The sequence below is a fragment of the Sciurus vulgaris genome, assembly GCF_902686455.1.
Source record: "Sciurus vulgaris genome assembly, chromosome: 16".
NCBI classification, from domain to species: Eukaryota; Metazoa; Chordata; class Mammalia; order Rodentia; family Sciuridae; genus Sciurus; species Sciurus vulgaris.
This window is the reverse complement of record NC_136477.1, coordinates 13122285-13149116: the sequence shown is the minus strand read 5'-3', so window position 1 is coordinate 13149116 and position 26832 is coordinate 13122285. Positions and strand designations below refer to the sequence as shown.

At 40.4% G+C, this 26832-nt stretch overlaps 3 protein-coding genes across 3 annotated transcripts; 2 read left to right on the top strand and 1 right to left on the bottom strand.

Annotated features, from left to right (window-relative positions):
• Nucleotides 1-720: 720 nt before the first annotated feature.
• Nucleotides 721-1689, top strand: LOC306647095 (olfactory receptor 7A17-like; the record flags this gene model as incomplete). The annotated part of the gene is made up of 1 exon (XM_079116119.1): nucleotides 721-1689. The coding sequence occupies one exon, from the start codon at nucleotides 721-723 to the stop codon at nucleotides 1687-1689; it is 969 nt and encodes a 322-aa protein (XP_078972245.1).
• A 2914-nt stretch (nucleotides 1690-4603) lies between these two features.
• LOC306647094 (HUWE1-associated protein modifying stress responses-like) lies at nucleotides 4604-5971 on the top strand (the record flags this gene model as incomplete). The annotated part of the gene is made up of 2 exons (XM_079116118.1): nucleotides 4604-4608; nucleotides 5202-5971. The coding sequence occupies 2 exons, from the start codon at nucleotides 4604-4606 to the stop codon at nucleotides 5857-5859; spliced, it is 663 nt and encodes a 220-aa protein (XP_078972244.1). The 3' UTR covers nucleotides 5860-5971.
• A 4400-nt stretch (nucleotides 5972-10371) lies between these two features.
• Nucleotides 10372-11280, bottom strand: LOC306646848 (olfactory receptor 7A5-like; the record flags this gene model as incomplete). The annotated part of the gene is made up of 1 exon (XM_079115601.1): nucleotides 10372-11280. The coding sequence occupies exon 1, from the start codon at nucleotides 11188-11190 to the stop codon at nucleotides 10372-10374; it is 819 nt and encodes a 272-aa protein (XP_078971727.1). The 5' UTR covers nucleotides 11191-11280.
• Between the last annotated feature and the right edge of the window lie 15552 nt (nucleotides 11281-26832).

Genomic DNA, 26832 nt, shown 5'->3' with positions numbered 1-26832 from the left:
TGAAGGAGGAGCCCCGCATGGAGACACTTCAGCCACAGCAGTGAGACCACCTCCTCCTCATCACCCCTGGTGTCCTCTCTCATTGTTCTCCTGTGGCTCACCCCCTTCACCACGCCGGCTTCCTTGTTAGACTTGAACACCTGGCACAAGAACCTATCTCAGGGCCTTTGCACTGTCTGATCCTCTTGCCAGAGACACACTTCCCCAGTTTGCCTCACGGATCCTGTGCTATCTGAGGTCTGGGTTCAAATGTTACCTGGTTACCGCCCTTGCCTGGACCCCCAGGCACCCACCACCACCCCTTCCTTCTTGTGACTTGCTTTTACATTAGCACATTTATCTCCATCTGGAATGTTATGTGACTCTTTCTTTATGTGCTTGTATTTTCCCCTACCACGAGACTGTAGGGACTCTTGTGTTTCAGCACCTGTACCGATTCCCTAGGTGGACCCCAGGACATGGTGGGCTCCAAGTACACACTTCTCAAGTGGAATGTCTCTACAGCACTGTAGAACAATGACTTCCTGGCTAAAGGTGGACAAGAATAAATGCATAAGATGGGGGAATCTTCCAAAGGGCACCAGGACCTACATGAAATACACAAATCAATGCCGTGATTGTAAAATATAGAGTGTGGCATTTCAAATGTTCAATAATGCATCCGTCTCTGTGAAAATGAGACATGTCACTTTTCTCTTTCCTGGTAGTCGCATTCACCACATGGAACCCAGAAATAAGACACAGATATCAGAATTTCTTCTGCTGAGATTTTCAGAGGATCCAGAACTGCAGCCCCTCATCTTTGGGCTTTTCCTCTCCATGTACCTGGTCACTGTGCTGGGGAACCTGCTCATCATCCTGGCCACCATCTCAGACTCCCACCTGCACACACCCATGTACTTCTTCCTCTCCAACCTGTCCTTTGTGGACATCTGCTTCACCTCCACAAGCATTCCGAAGATGCTGGTGAACATCCAGACGCAGAGCCAGGTCATCGCCTACTCGGGTTGCATTACCCAGATGTGCTTTTTATTGCTTTTTGCAGGGTTAGATGACTTCCTCCTGGCTGTGATGGCCTATGACCGCTTTGTGGCCATCTGTCACCCTCTGCACTACATGGTCATCATGAACCCCAGGTTCTGCCTATTGATGGTGCTGGTGTCCAGCATCATCAGCATCCTGCATTCCGTATTACAAAGCTTGATGGTGTTGCGCCTGTCCTTCTGTACAGACTTGGAAATCCCCCACTTCTTCTGTGAACTGAATCAGGTGGTCCACTGTGCCTGCTCTGACACCTTCCTTAATGATGTGGTGATATATTTGGCAGCTGTGCTGCTGGCTATTGGCCCCCTCGCTGGCATCCTTTACTCCTACTCCAAGATAGTGTCCTCCATCCGTGCAATCTCATCAGCTCGGGGCAAGTACAAAGCCTTCTCCACCTGTGTGTCTCACCTCTTTGTGGTCTCCTTGTTTTATTGCACTTGCATTGGTGTGTATCTTAGCTCTGCTGTGACCAAAAACTCACGCTCTACTGCAACAGCCTCGGTGATGTACATGGTGGTCACCCCCATGCTGAACCCCTTCATCTACAGTCTGAGGAATAAGGACATCAAGAACGCTCTGAAAGCACTCTTCGGGAGGGAGACCATAAAAGTGCCAATTGTACTGAGAGTGAAGACGTGCCCGTGATTGCAGGACTCTGTCCCTTGGAGACAGTAATTATGATTCTGTGATTAGACTGGTCAAGTAGAAAGTGCTCCTTCCATGTGTTTCCTGCAATTTTCATTTGTTTGACATCAACTTCTCTATATAATTTAATTAACTTTCCAGGAAAGTAATTTATGTATTAACTTCCCATTATATCGTATAGTATTTTCTCCTACCTTTAATTTTATATTTTTCTTTTTATTGACACCTAAAAATTATACATAGTTATGGGGTACATTATGGTAATTCAACATGTATGCAACATAATAATCAAATCAGGTAATTAGCTTTTCCATCTCCTTTTCATTTGTGTGTGTGTGTGTGTGTGTGTGTGTGTGTGTGTGTGTGTGTTTGCATCCATTAAACTCCTCTCATCTATTTCTCCATGAAACATATAGGTTCTTCTAAACTAGGCTTTCCATCTTTTCTGATATGTAAGTTTTTTCTCTTGTCATTTTATTTCCCCCATGTTACTCCCAACCTTGGAAAAGAAGTATTTAGAAATTGTCATTCCTGTCATAATGCAATATGAATTTCTTTTTTTCAGGGACTACTGAAAATTTATTTATTGAATAAATCAATAAGCATATAAATCATCAATCTATGGTTGAGAAGAAAAACGTTTTAAACTTGTGAAATGTCTTAAATATGCTACTAAATAAATTTTACACAATGAAAGTAAGAAACAACCAATAATTGGAATCTTCATGCCTTCCTGGCATATGTAGCTCAAAAAAAGAAAATGTGAATTTCTTAAGAATAATTTCTTCTGATATGGCATACAGCATGTAATTTTTCCTTAAGTTTTACTCTGGGAATATTTGACTTTTACTACATGTATGGAAAAAATCTACACTTGGTTGACCAAGAACATTTATATTATATTATAATATAAGAAAATTGGAGACTGGATTTTCCACATGTACTTGTATCCCCATTTTCTACATTGCTCCCTTACCTGCTCTTCCTGAAAGGCAGCCCTTAGCATACAAGTGCATGTCAAGACTGGTCATTGATTTTTATTTCCTGGTAAGAGTTCTGTGCTTTTACTCAGCTCAGTGACCACAGGGCTTCCACAATCATGGCATGATCAACTACGTGTCTCCAAGTGGAGCCTCCACAAAAGAAAAGTTAGAACACAAAGCCCCACTTCATATGTCCAGTGAGCAGAAGATGACTTTAATCAGGACAAAGTAAACTCTCAAATCACACATTCCACACCTTCCATGATAATGCAAAACATTTCTTTTTCATGTCATAATCTACCCATTGAAGTTTGAAAGATTGGTGTCCCTGTGAGGGGCTTTCTCATTGGGGGTCAGGCTGAGGGTGACAAGTCCAATTTTTTTTAATTATTGACCTATATTCCTGCTTATGCTTTTAAAAAACTTCTAGTACTCTCTACAAACATGGCTCCTTGCTTTGCTCTTGTCAGCTAAAAGGCAAGTTGAGACATACCCAATGTGAGAACCGAGGGTTTCATGCCCAGGGTGGCCACTTTGAGAAACACAGGCTCTGGCTGTGTGGGGTCAATGCTCCAGAGTGGCAGGTGGGGGGAGAACAAATGCATAGAATCATAGAGCAGAACCGTGGTCCTCAGGAGGGAACGGAAGGGAGCAGGCGTGGAGACTGAGGACGCACCGGTCAAAGGTGCACTGGGTCGTGTAGGATGAGTCCGTCTGGATGTCTGGTGTATGTTATGAGGACTGTGGTTAATATTATTATACCTCAGAGTTTGCGAGCTCCTTCCACCAAAGATAAAAGGTAACTTTTTGAGGCGATAGAATTAGGGTTTTTTCATTGCTTTGGTCCCTCAATATAGTTTTGAGTTGCATTTCCCCAATTAATGGAGATGTTGAATGTGCTTCACACAGTACTGGCCATTTGTGCTTCTTTTCTTTTCTTTTCTTTTTTTAAAGAAATATCTGTTTAGTTCATTTGCCCATCAGACATTTAATGAATATCTAAGTATTAACATAACATGACTTTAAGATTTAGGTTGCTGATCACAGAATGGGAAAAAAATATTGACCAGCTACTCCTCTGACAGGGAATTAATATCCAGAATATACAAAGAATTCAAAAAACTCAACACCAATAAGTAAATAATCTCAATCAATGAATAGGCAAAAGAACCAAATAGAAATTTCTCCAAATAAGAAACACAAAATACTGACAAATATATGAAAAAATATTCAACATCTCTAGCAACCAGGGAAATGTAAATAAAATCTGTATCTCACTCTAGCCAGAATGGCAGTTATCAACAACACAAACAATAATAAATGTTGTTGAGGATGTGGAGAAAAAAGTACACTCATACATTGTTAGTGGGACTGCAAATTGTTACCAAAAGCAGTGTGGAGATTCCTCAGAAAACTAGGAATGAAACCCCATTATGATCCAGCTAGACCACTCCTTAGTATTTATCCAAAAGAACTAACATCAGCATACTATAGCCATACAGCCATTTCCATGTTTATAGCAGCACAATTCACAATAGTGAAATTATGGAATCAACCCAGATGCCTGTCAAAAGACGAACGGATAAAGAACATGTGGTATATATACACAATGGAATTCTATTCAGCCATAAAGATGAAAAATTGACATTTGTTGGTAACTGGATGTAAATGAAGAAAATCATGCTAAGTGAAATAAGCCAAACTCAAAAGGTGAGGGCTGTGTTTCTCATGGCCTGATGTTGGAGGAGAGGGCATGTGGGAGGGAACTCAGGTGGCCTGGCCATGGCTTCCCACCCCAGCCTAGAACCATACACTCTCAAATGTCAGAGAACCCAGACAAGACTGGAAAAGCACTTGGAGTTGACTCGTACATGACTCCAGATTTGTGCAGATATCAGAAGAGACCAGAAGACATCCCAACATAGACACCTATGAGGTAAGAAGACATTATCTTAAACTGTTTGCCTTTGGGATAGTTCATTACCTAGCAAAAGCTTACTGATACAGTGATCAATGCAAACAGAACTGAGGTTATTTAGAATAATCTGCTTCTTGCTTTTGGCATTTTTTCTGATATTCAAACATACCATTCATGATAACCTTGATTCTCATGTTTATTGCAGATAACTGTATAGAAAAAGACTACCATTAAAATGCTTGCTGTGACCCAGGAACATGCTTCTGCCAGTAGATTTCCATAAATTCTACTGTGTGCAATCTGAATCTGTCTACCTCTCTTTCTTCAGTCTCACAGCACATTGGGGCTGGATCTCATACCCAGGAACCAGTTATTTTCAAAACAATATATAGCATCAAAAATAAGTCTTCCAAAGTAATTCAGTGAATCATTGAAAATTTTGCTCCCTCCTCTTTAAGGTCATCTCAAGTTCTAAGACCATAACAAGTCAACCAATAAATGCAAATTTGTACATCGCATGGAAAGATGTGTTTGATAAATGCTCTTTGCCTGTCTTTACTATCAGGATAATATAGGATGCATCATGGACTCTGAGATGAATAAGAAATAAGGGTAGGCGGGCGCGGCGGGCGAGGCGAGGGCCGTCAGCGGGCCCGGCGGCGGGGAGGCCCGGGGCGGGGGTCGTCCGGGCTGCGCGGGGCCGCGGGGTGCAGGAGGCCTGGGCCGCCGCGAGGAGCCGCCGCCGGCCGCCGGGCCCCGCCGCCGGGCCGCTCGACGACGACGCTCCCGCGGGGGCCCCGCCTGAGGAGGACGCGGCGGCGGCGACGAGGCCGCGGGAGGCCGCGGAGGATGGAGGAGCGGAAGGAGGAGGGCGAGGCGGAGATCCAGGAGCACGGGCCCGAGCACTGGTTCTCCAAGTGGGAGCGGCAGTGCCTGGCCGAGGCCCAGCAGGACGAGCAGCTGTCCCCTGAGCTGCAGGAGGAGGCGGCGGCCGCCGCGCAGCCCGAGCACAAGCAGCAGAAGCTGTGGCACCTCTTCCAGAACTCGGCCACCGCCGTGGCCCAGCTCTACAAAGACCGAGTGTGTCAGCAGCCAGGACTTTCTCTCTGGGTCCCCTTCCAAAACGCAGCCACCGCGGTCACCAACCTCTACAAAGAAAGTGTGGATACCCATCAGCGAAGTTTTGATATTGGAATTCAGATTGGCTATCAGCGACGCAATAAGGATGTGCTGGCTTGGGTTACAAAAACGCAGAAGAACTATTCGTAGAGAAGATTTGATCAGCTTCCTGTGTGGAAAGGTTCCTCCACCACGAAACTCTAGAGCTCCCCCAAGACTGACTGTAGTGTCCCCTAACCCAGCTACTTCAACGGAAACTAGCTCATCTGTAGAGACTGATTTGCAACCCTTCCGGGAAGCCATAGCTCTGCATGGTCTTAGTGGTGCAATGGCTAGTATAAGCGTGCGCTCGAGTACCCCAGGCTCTCCTACACATGTAAGCAGTGGATCGAATGCTAGTCGAAGGAGAAATGGACTCCATGATGTCGATTTGAACACTTTCATATCAGAAGAAATGGCACTCCACTTGGACAATGGTGGAACTAGAAAGCGTACCTCAGCCCTTGTTCACTGTTTAAGACAAGTGAATTCGATAGTGGTTGCCATAAAAGGAAGTTCTAGGTATTTACAGTAGATGCCTCTTGTAATATGGCTTTCTCAAAAACTATAATCCTAGCAGAGGACATCAGATATCGTGTAGTCATTAGCAAGATCATCATAGGCAAACATATCCGTTCCAAGGCTAAAAGTGACCTTAACTGTATTTATTCTCAAAGGGAAAGGAAATATCAGATGTTTATTTGGTTATAGAATTTTTTTTTCTCCCCAGTCCATTTCCTGCTGTGTTGAGTATTTTGCTTCAACAGTATTGCCAGGTTTCCCAAATTATCTAAAAACAGGATTTGACTTCCTTGTCAGATCTGCAGGCTTCCATTTTTACAGCTGCACTGTACCATGCACCCGGTTTCTATATAGTAACGGTGTGCAACTTCTAATTATTGGACTGCCCTGTTTTTAGTTTTCAACACAGTTTCTAATTCTGGTGATTGTGTGATGTAAAGAGGTGCTATGATGGTCATGCAATTAATACTTAATATTGAATCAATACACAGAACTTTATTGGATTCACTTTGTGTGTGTTAGTGCTCTAAAAATATCTATATCATTGAACTGCCCCAGATTAACCCTGTAGGCTTCAAATACTCAGTTTTAAGACAAGTACTACTTCTATGTGGGGTACTCCTTACAGTAAATGTAAACTTGTAGACTGCATTCAAGGTGACCTGAAATAGAGAGGTCATGAACTTTGAGAGTGGGCTTCCTTTTGGTTCAGTATTAGTGAGGGGAGATGGATGGTGGGGTAGGTATTTATTCAAGCCTTTCATTTCCTGCTTTTCATTTTTCATGGATGCCCCACTTTGTGCAGTTTCCATTGTAGTGGGTGGAAGGTGACAAAGCTGTTTTATCTACTAATAATGTGATCACAACCTAAGTAGCAGAACACAACTCCCCCTGTCCCTTCATTCCCCCTCCTAAGAAGTGCAGTTTGGAATCTCATTCTGGAAAAGGTGGAATCGCATGGAGGTTCTCTAGATGTTAGGTAGACCTAAATAAAAGTTCTCAATAGAGTCCTCTTGGAGTAAATATAAGACTTCTTGTAGCTACAACGTTTTAGAGCATGTTTCATCTTCATTTTTAATATCTTGAACTAAATGATAGTCTTTTTTAGATGAAGAACTGATGTCAGTCTGCCAGGTACTGTAATTTATTCTATCCTATTATTATATATCAAGTAGGACAGTGAAAAATGTTTCCTTGCAAACTTGTAGTCCAGTATCAGTTACTTCCCATTTTTATCCTTAAATGACCATTGCAAATCAGTGTAAGGGTTTTTCCAGTAATTACTCACAGCACTTTGTTAAAGTTTGCAATTTCTTCAGCCATTTAATAATATCTTTCTGTGAAGAAACTTTGCTAAGTTAACCATATTGACTGGGTGGGATGTGAATGGAATGTTAGAAATGTTGTGTGAATTGAAGTTCTGTATTCGTTATAGATATAACCCTTATTTAAAACAGTGAAATCCATACTCAAAAGTAGGAATGAAAGATTTCTAAATTTTTGCAACAGTGGATCATTTTTTGTTAGAGTATAATAGCAGGAAGAATTATAGCAATCTGTCATTTTACCTGAAATGGACATGCCTATGTATTTTGAATACTTTAAAGCTTCCCTTTGGAATATACCAAGAAATGCATTTGGAATTATCTTTGCTTTTCTGTCATTGTAAATTTAGGTTCCAGAATTGGGGTTTGGTGGTGTGATGCATTGCTCACAAGAGGCCAGAACTCCTATTCCTACAGGATTTTGCGATGGAGGAACACATATTTAATCTCCCCTTCATGCCTTGGTTCTTGTTCCTCATTTCTAAGTTGAATAACAATATTTTTGGTTGTTTTGTTTTAAGTTGGTGCTCTGAAGCTTAATCTTAGTACCCTTTACTCTCAATTGTCAAATTTTGATAAAACATGTGCCATTTTCTTTGGTAAGAGAAAGCAGGTCTGCCAGAACACAATTTATATGCCTTACCGGCTCCATTAAACTTTTTAAAAACTTAAAAAAAAAAAAAAAAAGAAATAAGACCATCATAAGGAGAACAAAATACCATGATATCTGTGAAACCCTCTAGTATTTAAGGTCTGCACTACCAGAGAGAGCAGCTAGAGACTGAGCGAGGAACGAAGAAGGCGAAGGTCGACTGGACCTGCTGCCCAGCCTCAGGAAGAAGGGCCCGCCTACGCCCCTTGCTGTCCCGGTCTTACCTGAGTGACGCCCCGCTATTGCACAGCGATTTGCTGCAAAAACAGTGGAGGACCGAACAATAAAGACCGGAAACTGAGTTTTTGCCCGTTTCCTCTACACAACAAAGACAGACTTGAAAAGTGGTTAAAGAATATGAAACGCGATTCCTGGATTCCTAGTAAATACCAGTTCCTATGTAGCGACCATTTTACTCCTGACTCTCTTGACATTGGATGGGGTATTTGTTCTTTAAAACAAACTACAATTCCAACAATATTTTCTTTGCCTGAAGACTATCAGTTATTGGAGTGGGGGCAGTAATGCTGAGCATGGTGGCACATTGCAGGGTGACAGGTGATCAGGTACAGAGAGTGAGAGGGAAAGATAACTGTTGGGAAAATACTTGAGGAAAAGGAACCTCAGTTTGCACTTCTAAAAATATGGTAGTTTTTTTAAAAATTTAAATTGTGAAATTTAAGAAACAGAAGGTAACACAATCTTAAGTTATTAACATAATTAATGAGTTAAGATTTTTTCTTTGCTGAGCATTTGAAAAGTTTGAAATATTTCATATGTTGAGTGAGCTTAATGTTTTTTTAAAAACAGGGCATATTTAAATCATATGCTTAGAATATATTCTTAACTAAACAAATTTGCTTGGCCAGTATACTGCCCAAAGATAGCTCTTATAAGCCAGCTAAAACAGGAGAACTGGTTATCAGAAGAAAATGTTAAGATTAGAGAAAACCATTTCACAACATATGAAGTCACTATGCTATAAAGATGTTTTAAAGCTATGATTTTATATAAGCTTTTTCCAGCTAAACCAAATTCCATGTAAAGTGAACTTTTTCCTATTTAACCATCTTTAAGTCATTTGAGTTTTTAACGTCCTTTTTTACAAAATTATATTTAAAACCAAAAATGTAATAGGTTAATTTTAAATATATATTAGAAATTATAATCTGTATCTATTTCTTTTTTTAATTTATTTTTATTGTAAACAAATGGGATACATCTTGTTTCTCTGTTTGTACATCAAGTAGAGGATGAATCAAACACCATTACCCTATGTAAATGTATCTATTTCTTAAAAGGTGTAGCTTTTAAAGTATGTGCTTGTGTCATTTTTTAAATCCGAAATAATACAGTAATACTTTGCTATATGTTCCCACTTAAGTATATTTTATTAACATTTATAAGTAAATTATAGGTGATGATGTCCTTAGGAAGACAAAGTTTTTCTCTTAGGAAAGAGAAGTGGTGGTGATATAAATAAAAATAAAGTTTATATCTGCGTGAACTAAGATAAATAAATGTAAAATCAAAGACTTTGTGGTAACAACATAAAGGTGAATAATAGATGATACGTTCTCTAATATCTGTTAAATAAAAACTACGATCTAAAAAATAAAAGAACACAAAGGTCAAAAAGTATACTTTCAGATCATCTCCTACTATAAAGTTATACAAATGACTTCAACTCTCTAGTGTAGTTTATATACATTAGTACAACTAATCATCATAACAGACTAAGAGACATCTCAAATATTTTTCCAATATAAATCATTAATTTTGGGAACGTAAGAAAATGACAAAAGGAAAAAGTCATTGAATAGCAAAAAGAGCAGAAATATTAAATAAATTGAATTATTTAGAACACATAAAGCAGTTGAAATCAAAGAAACTGAAACTTTAGGAAATTAATGGAAAGAGCAAGGTCTACTTCAATGGCCTAATTATGAAATCACAATTACTACCTTTGGGGATTAGAGCCCTGCAATTAATGTGGCCTCTTGAACATGGGCCTTTGGGGCTGGAGGTGTAGCTCAGTGGTAAAGCAATTGCCTAGCATGTGTGAGGACCTGAGTTCAATCCCTAGTACCACAAAAAAAAGAAAAATGGCCCTTGTAGTTTCCCTCACAAGTATCTTTTCAGAGCCCTCTTGATATCTTTATTCCTGAGACTGTAAATGAAGGGGTTTAGCATGGGGGTGACCACGCTGTACATCACCGAGGCTGTTGCACTTGAATGTGAATTATGGGTTGCAGCAGCACTGAAGTACACTCCTAGGATTGTAAAATAAAATAAGGAGACCACAGAGAGGTGAGATGCACAGGTAGAAAATGCTTTATACCTCCCCTGAGCTGATGAGATTGAACTTATGGAGGAAACTATCTTAGAATAAGAATAAAGGATGCCAGCAAGAGGACCACCACCCAGTAGCACAGCTGTAACATACATCACCATATAATTAGGAAAAGTGTCAGAACAGGCAAGTTGGACCACTTGATTAAGTTCACAGAAAAAATGTGGGATTTCCAAATCTGTACAAAAGGACAGTTTCAACACCATTAAGCTTTGTAACAGGGCATGCAAGACACCTAAGATCCAGGACACCATAACCAACAACATGCAGAGCCAGGGGTTCATAGTCACTGTGTAGTGCAGGGGGTGACAGATGGCCACAAAGCGGTCGTAGGCCATCACAGCCAGGAGAAAGTTTTCCAAGCCAGTCAAAACTATGAAAAAGTGCATCTGCACAATACAGCCTTCAAAAGTTATGACCTTGCTCTGTGTCTGCATATTCACCAGCATCTTTGGGACGGTGGTAGAAGTGAGACAGATGTCAGAAAAAGACAGGTTGGTGAGGAAGAAATACATGGGTGTGTGCAGATGGGAGTCCAAGGTGATGGCAAGGATGATGAGCAGGTTTCCAAACATGGTGATCAGGTACATGGAGAGGAAAAGTCCAAAGAGGAAGGGTTGCAATCCAGGTTCCTCTGAAAATCCCAGAAGAAGAAATTCTGAAATGTGGGTACCATTCCTTGGTTCCAATGTGGCTGATGTGACTACCAGAGCGATGGACAGAGACAGAAATGTATTAATAACCTTTCAGAAATATTTTAACTAATATTTTACAGTAAAGAAATTATTTTTATATTTCTTGTGTGAATCTTGTCCCCTCTAAGGGAACATACTCTCATTTACAATTAGAAATTCCTTTCCAATTTCTTGCCTTTCATTAAGAGGTCAAGTATCCTGCAATTATAAATTCCTTCATGCATTTGAAGAATGAAAATCTTGTTCCAGGAACTGATAATAGATGAACAATTCAGAAAAAGCAAATATCCTTAACCAATGAAATACTATCAGAAAATTCTCTAAATTTGGTAACAAGATTTAAATCCAATACAAGAGACTTTTAGAACCCTGAATAGACAAGACCAAAAAAGATTGCCTAAAAGACACATTATAATTGAAGTGTCTGATATACAGAATGAGGATTTTACAGAATGAGGAAGTTTAAAAGTCACAAGAGAAAAAAATGGCAGATTATATTGAAATGTAACCCAATTAGACTTTCTTCTAATTTCTTAGCTCAAACTCTAAAAGCCAGGAGGGCTTGCAATAATACATGCCAAGCTTTGAAAGACAACAGGTGCCAACCAAGACTGCTGTATCCAGCAAAACCAACTTTATAACTAAAGATGAAATTTAAAAAAACTCCTAAGAAAGCAAAAACGAGAAGAATTTATGACCACCAAGCCAGTATTACAAAACATATTTAATTAAATATTATACAAAAAAGAAATAAAAAATAAATATCAGAGCCAGGGTATGGATGGCTCTCACTAGAAGAATAGTCAATAGGAAAGTCAAATCTAAATTAAACAGTAGGAATTGATCAAAATGTCAGGAAACAAAAATCATCACTCTATAATAACACTTAATGTAAATGCTGCAAACTCTCCAATCATAAAACATAGACTAACAGAAATTATTTTAAAAACAAGAACAATATGTTGTTTACAATACTTCATTTTATAGGAAAAGACATCCACAGACTGAAGGTGAAAGAATGGGGAAAGGTATGCCATGAGAATAGAGACTGAAAGCAAGCAAGAGTAGCAATTCTCATATCTGACGAAGCAGACATAAGGCCAAAATTAAGCTGAAGAGACAAAGAAGGTTACTTCATACTGGTTAAAGGAATCATCCAATAAGAAGATGTGATTGTAGATATTTATGCCTCAAATTTTGGTGCACCTACATACATAAAATAAACCATCTCAATATGAAGAATCAAATAGACCCCAATAAAATAATATTGGGTGATTTCATCACACCTCTCTCACCAATAGACAGACCATGCAGACATAAACTAAAGACTCTTCAGAACTCAAAAAATATTAATTACATAAACCTATCAGATATCTAAATATTTCTGATTCATCAACAGACCGAATTCACTGTCTTCTCAGCAACTCATGAAACCATCTCTAAAATAGGTCATATTATAAAACACAAAGCAAGTCTTAGCAAGTACAGAAAAGTAGAGAGAATTCATTTCATCCTGTCACATCATACTGGAATTAAATTGGAAATCAATAACAAGATAAAATGTAAAAAACACTTTAAAACATGGTGATTAAATGATACACTTTTGAGTGAGGACTGGATCATAAAAAGATAGGGAATAAATTAACAAGTTCTTAGAAACAAATAAGAACAGAGATACAGCATATCAAGATCTCTGGGACAGTATGAAGGCAGTTCCAGGAGAAAGGTTTATAGTGTTGACTCCCTACATTGAAAAACAGAAAGCTCTGAAATAATCTACTGTTACACCTCAAGGCCACAGAAGAGGAAAAACAAACTAATTTCAAACTTGGTAGAAGACAAGAAATAATTAAGATCAGATCCAACATAATGAAACTGAGAATTTTAAAAAATGAAAAGACTCAATGCCACAAAGAATTGGCTCTTCAAAAAGATTAACAAGAGTGATAAACCCTTAGCCAACCTGACCAAAAGAAAGAGAATATCCAAATCAACAAAATTAGAAGTGAAAAAGGAGATAGCACAGATGCTTCTGAAATTCAGATGATTAGAAACTATTTTTGAAAATGTGCACTCCAATGAACTGGAAAATCTGGAAGATATTAACAAATTTCTAGATACTACCCACCCACATTGAACCTTCAGGATGTAGAAAACCTAAAAAGACTGGTATCAAGCAATGAAACTGAAGCACCCATTGAAAACCTTTCAACAACAATAACAAAGCCCAGAACCAAATGGATTCTTAACCGAGTTCTACCACACATTTAAAGAATGCCAATCTTCCTCAAATTAATCCATGAAAGATAAATGGAGGGAACACTTCCACATTCATTCTGTAAAGCCACCGTGATACCCAAACAAAACAAAAGACACATCAAGGAAAGAAAACTACAGACCAATATACCTGATGAACATATATACAAAAATACAATATTTTAGTATTGATAAAAATATTAACAAGCTGTATTCAAAATCACATTAAGATGACTGCACACCATGATCAAGAGGGTTTCATCCCACCATGACAAATTGGTTCAACATACGCAAATCAATAATTCACCACATAAACAGAATTAAGGACAAAAAGTCACATGATCATCTCAAAAGATGCAGAAAAAAGCTAACAAAATTCAGCACCCATTCATGATAAAAATACTGAAGAGACTTAGAAATGGAAGGAACTTTTCTCTTATTATCAAGGCTATATACGACAAAACAAAGCCAATAATCATACCAAGTGGAGAAAAACTGGAAGTATTTCTTCTAAAATTAGGAGCAAGACAAAGATGTCCTCTTTCACCATGCCAAATATTTATAGGTCTTGAAACTCTAGCCAGAGCAATCAAGCAAGAGAAAGAAATTAAAGGATACAAATCGGAAAAGAAGAAGTAAAATTTTCTGTTGGCTGATGACAATGAGCCTTTATCGAGAAGATCCAAAAGCAACCGCCACAAGACTTCTAGAGCTGATAAACAAATCTCAGCAAGGCAGCAGGATACAAGATGAATGTACACAAATCAATCACTGTACTAGACTCCAATAATAAATTGAGATTTCATCTCACTCCAGATAGAATGGCAGTCATCAAGCATACAAAGAACAAATGCTGATGAGGTGTGGAAAATGCCTAGCAAGCCAGAGAGTCGCTAGGAGACTGGAAGGCAGGAACGCTTCCATGTCTCTGGCAGCATCCACCTCCCTATGCTCCTTCAAGGCCCAGCGTTTACCCAAAAGACAAAATCAAGATATATTTTCAGTGTCAAGAAACATACCTAGCAAACATCCAAAGAGAAAAGAATTGAACACAGAGAACAAGCCAATAATTTGCAAAAGGAAATACACCAAGGAAAACAAAATGTTCCCTGGCATTTTTCTTGATTTTTCTTGAAGCAGCAGAAGGGCCCTTTCTGGTGTCACACCCACATATATTGACCCCCGGTTTCATATGACTCGATGGCAGGTGAGGAAGGCCTCACTCTCCAATTTCTCATGTGGATCTTTTCTTTGCTATTTTTAGGCTTTTGGTTTTGATATCTTTTTAACATATTCTAAATCCCTTTTAACTGACCCAGAACAATTGCACATAATTGTGATTGACAGTGTAATATTTATATATATATATATGTTTATATATATATGTGTATATATATATATATTATACAAGGATCAGATCAGGATTATTGGCATATCTAGCACCTTAAACATTTATCATTTCTTTAGGGAACAATTTTAAAAATCCTCTCTTACTAGCCATTTTGAAACACATGGTTCATTTTTGTCAACCGTAGCTGCCCTACAGTGCCATATAACATTAGAAGCTATTCCTCCCGGGGAACTGCAGCCCTGTCTGCACCCACGAGGCACCTTCCGTCCTTCCCAGCCTCTTCTACGACTGACACACCCAATAGGCTCACTCTAGTCCTGGTTCTGTTATTTGTCCAACATGCAAAGACCTTCCCCCGCAGCTTGATAATTATAACTTTTAACACCAATTGATACTCTCCATATGCTACACCCCTGAGGACCTTACATTACTCATGCTAATTTGATTGCACTCTGTCTTTGCCATTATAATGCAAGGTACAAAAGAACAGGGACTTCAAGTGTTTTGTTCACAATGGCATGCGAATACGTGTGCTTTATTTAGGAAAAAAATGTAAACAGGAGAAGTTTTGAAAAAAAAATTGCAAGAGTATAGAACCATGTTAGACACATTGATTTCAAAACAACTCTAACAAACAAAATTAAAAGAAGTACTAAACAGGAAAAGAAACAAGATATAAAATAGCAATTCTTGAACAGTATCACCATGGGTTCATAATTAAATTAGCAAACACCTAGACTAAAACAATTTAATTTATAATATTCCTAGAATATATGGCACATATAGATGCTGCATTATAATTTTTGAATGAATTAGGAATTATGTCTCATTATATTTGGACATGTACTAAATGGCAAGGTAATATTTTAATTAAGTTGGAAAAGTTTAAATAGTTAAATAAAAGCTAGTATAAATAATTATCTGGAAGAAAATGGAGTTGGTCTCCTAGCTCATATGTCTTACAAAAACTCAGAGGAATTAAAGACCTCAGTATAAATGTAAATGCTGTTTTCCATGAACATCAAGACAACTAGATACAAAATCTATGGATGAAAAATTTATTTTAACTAAGGTGAGAAACTCAGAAGTAAGAAGATAGACACATATTTAACTAAAGAAAAATTTTAAAGCTTTTATGTCCAAAAGTACTACCCCTCAAATCCATTGGGAAATAATTATCTTCAGTAATCATTTGAGATGCTAACCATAGAAAATCAGCATCCAATAAAAATAGAAAAATAGCGGTTGGGGACACAAATCTTTGCTAAAAATGAATAACGGTTTTAGGAAATAACAAAAAAGTCTCTGAATCCACCTGCAGGATAAAAACTAGAAAAGTCGCTGCGTTGATGGGGTTGCAGGTTTTAAGGGAGCGGCAAAGGGGCCCTCTCTAATTTTCCTGAGAGAAGTGGGAAGTGTTACAGTGTCTTCAGCAAACATCTAAGCACTTATAAATGTTTTTTGTGGATATTTAAAATAAGGATATTAATATTTAAGCTTTAGATAATAGTTAGCTCAATTTTCCTCTTTCGAGGAATTGTTGACATGCAGGACCAAATCACTGCTCCTGATCGTGTGTGTCCGGTGCCTGGCAGGATGCTGGCAGCATGACCAACTCAATCCGCCTCTCCCAGTGTCCCAGCCAAAAACACCTCCAGCGATTTCTCAATAACCTCTGGAGGTCAAAACATATCTTGCTGAGAACCACAGTTTTACATTACAAATCCCTGAATATCTCTGTAGAAATCATTTTACATTGATTATATTATAGTGATTTAATGAGGAAAAATGTCAAAGACCATCAGAAGGTCACTGAAGTCGTGAAACATTAGGCCAGGTGATGGTCAGGCTGCCCCGAGAGACTACTTGTGGGAGAAGTGCAGGGGAAGGAGCTGGAGAGGGCTGCACTGAGCCGTCCTCACGATGTGCGTGCTCCTACGCACATGTACATGGCGGATGAATGTGTGCACAACATTGACAAGGAAGGAGGACCTGAGGACTTAAGGAACAGAGAGTGGCTGAGAAAATGCAGTTAGGTCCTGTGGTTTCCAAACAACTATATGTCATGAAAATCCAAAACTAGATTTATGTAAAAGTATAAAATATGAATGACTTAATGACATCAGCATGGGTCACTAATTCAAGGTTAAATTGCCAAAGACTTAGAAATAAAAGACTATAAAAGGAATTTTTGAGATTGGTGGGAGGAAGCCATATCTAATGATATACTATCTTTCCAAAGGAAGACACCAGGAATTGAATACTTGGGAAAGATAACACTAAAGAATACCCACCATGTCATAGCTGGGGTGACTCAACTTTTCAAAGCAGACGCCATCACCAAACACAAAAGTCACACTAAGGGATAACAGAGACATGAAGACAAGTAGAAATATGTATAAAGGGTCATTTATTTGTTCAAGTGATGCAGAACTGTCTGCACTCAAAAATAAATGAGAGAATCCAGATAGAACTAGCTGATACATTGATGACCACGAAGTCATAAACTTTCCCACATTTCCCAAATGCTTTTAAATCACAAATGAACCAAATAGCAGGTATGAAAGTTGGTTTAAAAATTCCAATTCCTAAGTTTGAGAGAAGACAAAAATGGCAATAAAAACCACTCTGTATCCTCCATTCAAAAGGCAAAGAATTCTTACAAAACTATTTTCAAAAGAGAAAGTAAATGTCTCATCAATTTAGAGATATATTGAGCCTTTTGGCTCAGGATATAATTGCAAAGTAAAGTTTATGAGTAGAGCCCCCCCCCCTTAACCCATTAAATAATTTCTAAATGTGAATGCACAGCTGGAGAGGAGATTCGGGAATACGTATCACACATGAACCACAGTTGTGAGGTAGGATTGAAAGGTATCCTCTGGTCCGAATCTTCCTCAGTTCCCGAAGCACACTCACAGATCCCTGCCTTACAAATAAAAAGGAAATGCCCTGACTTAGCTGTGCATCTCCCATAGTAAGACCCCATTTCTCTGCCCCCATGATTGCAAGGATCCTTGAACACATGGACCCCTTTTACTGAAATGACAGTACCCCCTACACTTGTTTTTTCAACTATACTTCATTTTCAAAAATGACCTGTGAGTTCAATTGACACCTTCCTTTTAAGCATAATGAATAAATATGTTACATAGTTAATTAATCAAGTCAACGACATTGCCAACAGCTGACTGTCACTCAAGGCAGGGCAGGTTTGGCTCCAACGCCCTCAGGCCAATGCTCATGGCCTCCATTCTCTGAACCTCTCCTGCAGGACTTTCTGGGTCTCACACTGACCTGGATGAGCACTCGGAGAGGAAGGGCTCTGTGCAGAAGTCTGAATTCCTCCCTGAGTGGTTGAAGGTGGAGACTGAAGCTCTGTCCCCAGACAAGACAACAGATACGAGTCAAGCTTTGGTCCCTTGGCCAGACTTAGGACCCTGGGAATAAACAACCATACCCTGTCCAGACCAAGGTCACTATTGAGAGTCAACAGTGCAGCCAATATGTACACTTCTTAGGACTTCTGGCTAGGCACCTCTCTGTTATTATTCCAGCCTCTGGGCACACCATTCCCCTGGGGAACATCATTCTGCACCAAAAAAAAAAAAGAAGAATATTTTTTCCTGTGGACTCTGTTACCAAGAGACCAGGTTAAGAGTCAGGGGAATCCAGTCTATTGAACTTTCTCTGAGGACTCTTTAGTCTTACAGGGAATTAACCTTCTAACACTTATTCCTGCCCCAAACTACAGTGTTCTCCCAAGCCTGATGCAGAGGAACCGGTCATCAGGACTGACACAGGTCCCTTGGATCTCCAGAGCCTTGACTTGTGTTGGGGACATAGTCCCTGATATCTCCAGGAAATCGCAATTTCCCTCTTCAACAAGAGGGAGAACTGTGACTCTTGGATTATAACATCGTAGACACGACATTCCTTGGCTTCGTGACACTTTCCCCAAAGCAAGCAGAGAACGCTCACCTCCGACATGTTAAGAGCTGGCATTTAGCCCTTCGTTTATAAAGCATTTGGTAATTGGAAGTGATACATTTGGAACTCTGCATTCATGTTACCCTGTTAGCTCCTTATAACAGTCTCATCTGTTTTCCATGAATCCCATTCCACCAAGGTCCAATGTCACAACATCTATTCCCAGTTACTCAGGAGGCTGGGGTGAGAGATCTCTTTGAGCCCGATAGTTCCGGGCCTGCCTGGGCACTGCAGCAAGACCCTTCTCTTCAAACTTAGAGAATGTGTTTACTAAGTCCCTTGGGTCTCCAAAGCATGGACTTTTGCACAGCGTTGACTTTTGGTGGACCTTTATGATGTCTCCAGGAAATTGTCCTTCTCTCCACTCACGGGGGAAGGGTTGGTAGAAGCAGGGATTAAATTTCTATTTTGTTGTATAAATGATTTTATGAATGCATATTTATTGCACAAATTAATGGAATTCACAGTGTTATTTCCACACAAGCATTGATCCTGTCCAGCGACTCTTCTTCTACCTTTACCCAGTCCCCAGCACTCTCCCCATTCCCTAGGAACCTCTTTTCTACCTTAAGACCATCTTTATTTTTCAGTTTCCACACAGGCACACAGGGAAGGGAGCACATGATATCTGCCTTCCTGGTGTGCCTTATTTTACTTAACACCATGTCCTCCAGTTCCATTTATTTTGCTGCAAAGGAGGATTTCATTGTTCTTTGTGGCTTAATAATAATCCATTGTGTGTACATACCATATTTTCTTACCCATTCCTCTATTTATGGGGTACCTAGGCTGAGTTCATAAAATAAGTTCATTTTAGCAATTTTGCAATGTACAATTTTTACTATGAATTGTCATCTGCAGTACACTCAATAGCTAAAACTTTTCTTCTCCAGTTGAACTAACACTTTGTACCCTTTGATCAACCTTGTCCTTTTTCACATCTTATAATCCTGTGCTAGAAACCTTTCTCCTCTTTTCCTATGAGACTCACTTGTTTAGGTTTCACAGGTAGGTGGTATCACGTAATATTTGTCCTTCTGGGCCTACCTCATTTCTCTTCATGGAGTATTGTACAGTTCTATTGGTGCTATGGTAAATGACAGAATAGCCTTTTTTGCCCAAGGCTGTGAAGCATTCCATACATAACACATTCCTTTTATTCATCTGTTGATAAAAATTGAAAGAAAAAGCATTTGATAAAGTACAGCACCATTTGTGTTTAAAACACTGGAGAAACTAGGGATAGAAGGAACTTACCTTAACATTATAAAGACTGTAAATGACAAGCCAAGTTCAACATCATGTTAGAAAAACTGAAAGCATTTCATCTACAATCAGAAATGAGATAAGGATAACTCTCACCACTGCTGATCAACATAGTCCTTGAAACAAGCCAGTCAGGCAAAAGAAGGAAATTAAAGGGATAAAGTTTTATGAAGGAGTCAAATTATCTCTACTTGTTGATGACATGGTCACACATGTAAAAGACCCAGAAGACTTCTAGAGATAATGAAGGAACTCAGCAAAGGATCAGGACCACAAGATCAACATACACTTTCCTATACTTCAATAATGAATTCGCTGAGAAAGAAAACAGGAAAACTATCCCATTCATAACAACCTCAAGGAGAAAGGAAATAAAACACCTAGGGATAAATCAAACCAAGCAGGTAAAAGACCTCTACAGTGAAGACTATGGAACCCTGAGGAAAGAAAGTAAGAAGACCTCAGAAGATGGAAGGATTTCCCATGTTCTTGGATAAGCAGAATTCATATCAAAATGTCCATACCACCAAAGCATTATACCGACTCAATGCAATCCACATCAAAATACTGAGGACATTCTTCACAGAAGTAAAATTCATCAAAAAAAAATAAAAGGCCAAAAAAAGCTAGCCAAAACAATCCTAAGCAAGAAGAGCAATACTGGGGGCATCACAACACTGGATTTCAAATTATTCTACAGAGCTATAGTAACAAAAACAGCATGGCATTGGCATCGAAATAGACATGAAGACCAATGAAATAGAAGACAAAAAAGACAAATTCACATTGATACAGTCATCTTTTACTTGACAAAGATGCCAAAAACATATGCTGAAGAAAAGATAGCCATTTTAGCAAATGGTGCTGGGAAAACCAGATATCCATATGAGTAAAAACCAGATACCTATCTTCCACCTGCACAAAAGTAAACAGTGAATCAAAGACCTAGGAATTAGACCAGAAAATCTGCAGCTGCTAGAAAAAAATATAGGCTCAACACTCCAACATATTGGCACAGGAATAATCTTCCTTCCCAAAATTCCTGATGTGCAAGATATAAAACCAAGAATCAACGAGTGGATGGCATTAAATTAAATAGTTTCTGCACAGCTGGAAACAAGAGTGTGAAGAGAGGGCCTACGGAATGGGAGAATATCTATGCCACCTGCTCCTCATACAGGGGAATAATATGCAGAATATATAAAGAACTCAAAAAACTTAATACCAAAAATAGAAATAAGACAGTCAATACATGGGCAAAAGAATTAAACAGACATTTCTCAAAAGAGTAAATACAAATAGCCAAAAATACATGGAAAAAATGTTTAATCTTTCTAGCAATCAGGGTAAAACAAATCAAACCTACATTCAGGTTTCATCTCACTCCAATTAGAATGGCAATAATAAAGGATACAAATGGTAATAAATGCTGGACCTCTCCAGCATTTTGGGAAAAGGGTACACTCATGCATTGTTGTTGGGGCTGAAAATTAGAATAAACATTGTGGAAAGCAGTATGGAGATTCATCCAAGAGTTGGATTGCAGACAGAAACAAGGAAGCTTTCTCTTTCTCACAGTCTCTCAGGGACACCTGAGCTTATGAGATCATTTTTCCTGAGTCTCCCACCAACCCCACCTCTCTCTTGTTTTATATTGTTTATATTTCTTGTTTTAGATTGTTTATATTTCTTTCAATACTGGATGAAAAATGTCCTTGCTGAATGGAGACCTGAGAATACATGTGTGGGCAAGATTTTCAAACTGGGATTTCCAGGTGCCATTCATACATTGCTTAGGGAAAAAGTATTCGATATTGACAGTTTCCCTGTTATTCATTCCTCTTAAACAGTGTGATTGGAGGTGAGAAGATCATGGTATTAACACACTGCCCAGAGGCCATGGATTGTTGTGTTCAAGTGGTGTGTGTGTGTGTGTGTGTGTGTGTGTGTGTGTGTGTGTGTGTGCTCTCACTTTAGGGGTGAGAGCAGATTTTGAGGATCCAGGTTGAATGTATTCCAAAGGACAACACATCGTACACATTACTCACACTCCTGTGCAACAGCCTCAGTGATGTATAGCAGGGTCACCTCCATATGAACCCCTTGACGTGCCTGTGGACTCAGGACTCAAAGACATTGAACCAGACACTGCAATCCTGCTGGGAGAAATCCTAGTTTTTGGCTGGCAACAGTGAACGTCTTAAGTGTGTAAACCTGCAGGAAGGAGCACTCTGCTTCTCCTACTTAGGAAAGTAAACAACTGCCCCAAGTTGACTCATTGTCACCTAGGGAACCTGTATGGGAGCCTGGTGGTCTGATCCCCTGTGGCACATTGTGATTGGGCAAGAAACCTATAAAATGTATAGCTGTTCCCGCAATAAACAAGTTTGTAGGCTGCTCGCCACAAGCCTGCTTCCACCCAACTTCCGGAGTCTGGGTCTTGACTCCACGTCCTTACCTGCATATGAGCTAGCCTGGCACAATAGACAAACTACACAATCCTTTATCCAGACAGTGAAGTAGAGTTTGTGCATTCTGTGAATTCCCTAGAGGTTTGATTTCTTTGTTTTCAACCTCTTTATAAAGCCTTTCAACCTCTTTAGAAAGCCTCCTGCTCTTCTGATACCCAACATTTCTTCCCTCTTCAGGTTCCTGATTTCCCAGTGTCCTTTCCACCTCTGATCAGACAGTTTGGAGATTCCCAGGAATCTCACAGTGTGATGAGTTGCACTGGTCCAATGGTTAAAGAAACCACACTCAGAACTCAGGCTGTTTATTTTATGAAGGAGAAATTCTAAGCCTCACACACACAGGCTCACACTCACACAGGCTCACACTCACACACACGCTCACACTCACACAGGCTCACACTCACACAGGATAACACACACACAGGCTCACACACAGGCTCATATTCACACACAGGCTCACACTCACACAGACTCACACTCACACACAGGCTCACACTCACACATAGGCTCACACTCACACAGGCTCACACGCAGGCTCACACTCACACACAGGCTCACACTCACACAGGCTCATACACAGGCTCACACTCACACACAGGCTCACACTCACACAGGCTCACACACAGGCTCACACTCACACACAGGCTCACACTCACACAGGCTCACACACAGGCTCATATTCTCACATAGGCTCACACTCACACAGGCTCACATTCACACACAGGCTCACACTCACACAGGCTCACACACAGGCTCACATTCACACACAGGCTCACACACAGGCTCACACTCACACACAGGCTCACACACAGGCTCACATTCACACACAGACTCATACACATAGGCTCAAACTCACACACAGGCTCACACACACACAGGCTCACATTCACACACAGGCTCACACTCACACACAGGCTCACACTCACACAGGCTCACACTCACACACAGGCTCACACTCACACACAGGCTCAAACTTACACACAGGCTCACATTCTCACTGGCTCACACACACAGACTCACACTCACATAGGCTCACACTCACACACAGGCTCACACTGGCACAGGGTCACAGTCACACAGGCTCACACTGGCACAGGGTCACACACACAGGCTCAACTCACCCACAGGCTCACACTCACACATAGGCACACACACACAAGCTCACACTCACCCAGACTCAAACACACAGACTCACACTCACACACAGGCACACACACAGGTTCACACTCACACAGGCTCACACTCACACACAGGCTCACTCTCACACAGGCTCACACACACAGGCTCACACTCACACAGGCTCACACTCTCACAGATTCACACTCACACAGGCTCACACTCACACACAGCATCACACTCACACAGGGTCACACTCACACAGGCTCACACTCACACAGGCTCCCACACAGACACACACACAGGGTCACACTCACACAGGCTCACACTCTCACAGATTCACACTCACACAGGCTCACAATCTCACACAGGCTCACACACACACACACACACACGCAGGCTCACACTCACACACGACCTGGGAGCATGCAGCTGTCCAGGGCCTCTGGCCCATGTCAATGCCACGTTCCTCTCACCTTTGGTCGCTCAATGTAAAATAAGAGGATGATGGGAAGCCGTCCACTTCAGGTTCCTTTTCTCCTAAGCGAGGTCTGAATTGCAGGCAGAAATCCCAGGAGGAAAATGTCCTATACATGGTCATTCTTGGCCCTCCAGTTGGCCGTTTTTCACCCTATATGGAAAAATATACACACGATCTGTTCCATAAACAAATAGAGAGAAAGAGAGAGCGAGATGCAATGGCTCTGAGGAGGAAAATGGTCTGATATGCTCAGGTGTCCATGAGAGACGGTGAGGAGGAAAGAACTTCCTGGGGTGGTGGAATAGAAAGAGAAAGAAAGAAAGCAGAGCAGGGCAGGGCAGCGCCGCCCAGCAGAAGACAGATCAGTGAGGGGAGGAAGGGCACCTGGGAGGGGACCGGTAGGGGAGGGGAGGGAAGTACCAGGATGGAATCAGCAGAGGATATTCCATGATTCTGTGATTGTGTTGATTCCGTCAAACGAACCCTAATGTCTTGCATGACTAAAAGGAAACAATAAAAAACAGACAAGGAAAAGCCACCTTGTTTCTGGTTGCAACTCCAGTCCAGTCAACCCTGATGAGGACCAGCAGAAATAATAGAAGATCAACACCGAATTTCTCAGTCGATGGACATACGGTGCCTTGTTGGGGCCACCAACTTACAGACAAACATTCACATTGATAAGAATAAGCATGAAAGGAAGAGCAAACCAAAACTTCAATAAGGGCACATACAGAGACCAGGACCATGAGGGCATCGTACATGCAGTACTGAAGGAGCTGTTTCCTGCACCATTCATCGCTGGCTGGAGTAACCGGTGCTTTACGGTTTGGACAGCTACATAAAGTGGTACCTGTTTATACAGTTCAAGGTGATACTTCAACGGGCGTGTACACTGGCTATGAGCAAGTCAGGGTAACGAGCACATCCCACACCTCGACCAGTTTTCTCTGTGGTGAGAACCTTCAGATTCTCTCTGTGGAGATTTAAAGTTCACCCTGTTGTTAACGCTGCTCCTCCTCCTGGGCCATGGCACAGCAGAACTCATTGCTCCTGCCCAACTGCGACTGCAGCCCCCGATCAGCCTCCCCTGACCCCATCCCAGGCCCTGGTAACCCCTTTCTCACTCTGGTGAGATCCACACTTTAGAGTAGACCGTGGAAACCCATTGATATGTGACTTCCCGTGGAACAAGGCAGGCGTGAAAGAGAAATACCAACTGGTTACGACATGCACAATAGCATTTTAGACAGGCTCCCTTCTTAATTTTATCCTGTGCTCTCTATTCCCAGACTTTGCATTTGAACTCCATGGACACATCCCATTATTTTCTCCACAGAGTTCAAATGTGAAGCCCAGGAATAGAAAGCAGAGAAGAAAAGTCAGAAAGAGGCCTGTCTTCATGCAACAGGCACAGCCCCCCAGATCACATCCCATAATATCCCGCACACACCTTCACAATTCTGCCCTTCACACAGAAGAAACCCCGCTTGTGGCAAACCCCTGGGGACAGCACCTCCCACACATGTGTCCTCGCTGGGCCGTGCCTGCACGTCTCAAGGTGGGTCAGAAAGAGCAGGGGTTTCACTGCTTTGCTCACCTTACTGTTGTCGTGGCGATATGGGAACATGTGTTCACGACAGAAATAAAATGAAAGAAAAGGAGATGTGAAATAAAAGGAAGGGGAACTGGGCATGATGGCCCACACCTCTAATCCCAGCGACGCAGGAGACTGAGGCAGGGGAGTCGAAAGTCCAAGTCAGCTCAGCAACTTCCCAGACCCTGTCTCAAAATAAAAAGCCCTGGGGATGTTACTCACTGCTTAAGCCCTTCTGGGTTAAATCCACAATACCAAAAAATATATGAAATAAAATAAAGACTAGGAAAGGAAAAATGCAAAGTGTTTCAAAACAACTGTATTCAACACACTTGAACAGAATATTAAAAATTCAGTGAAACAAGTCATATAATACCAAATATTTAACTCTCTTAGGATGGATAAATAAGTAAATTGGCAAACACCCACACATAAAAGAAGGCAAGAAAGAAAATTCCTTGAGTTTGTGGCACAAAGCAGATATTCACATGGTATTTATGAAACTGAACAGGGATTTTATGTAAGTGGACACCTAAGAGATGACAAAGTTGTATTTGACATAGCTGGAAACGTTTGTGTAGTAAATAAAGTCCGGCATTAATGTCTGTCTATCTGGAGGAAAATAATACTGGTCCCCTAGTTCACAAATCTAAAAATCTCAGTGAAATTAATGACTTCCATATAATTAACGACTTCCATATAATATAATATTAAAATATTATTTTAATGGTAAATAATACATATTGGAAAAAACATCAAAAACGGACTAAGGAACTGAACAGACACTTCACAGAACAAGATATATACTCTATCAACAAATATATGAAAAAAGGTTCAATACCTCTAGCAATTAGAGAAATGCAAATCAAAACTAAGATTTAGTCTCATGCCAATCAGAATGGCAATTATCAAGAATAAGTGAACAATAACTGTTGTTGAGGATATGGGGGAAAGGTGCACCCCTACATTGCTGGTGGGAATGAAAAATGGTGCAACCATTATGTAAAGC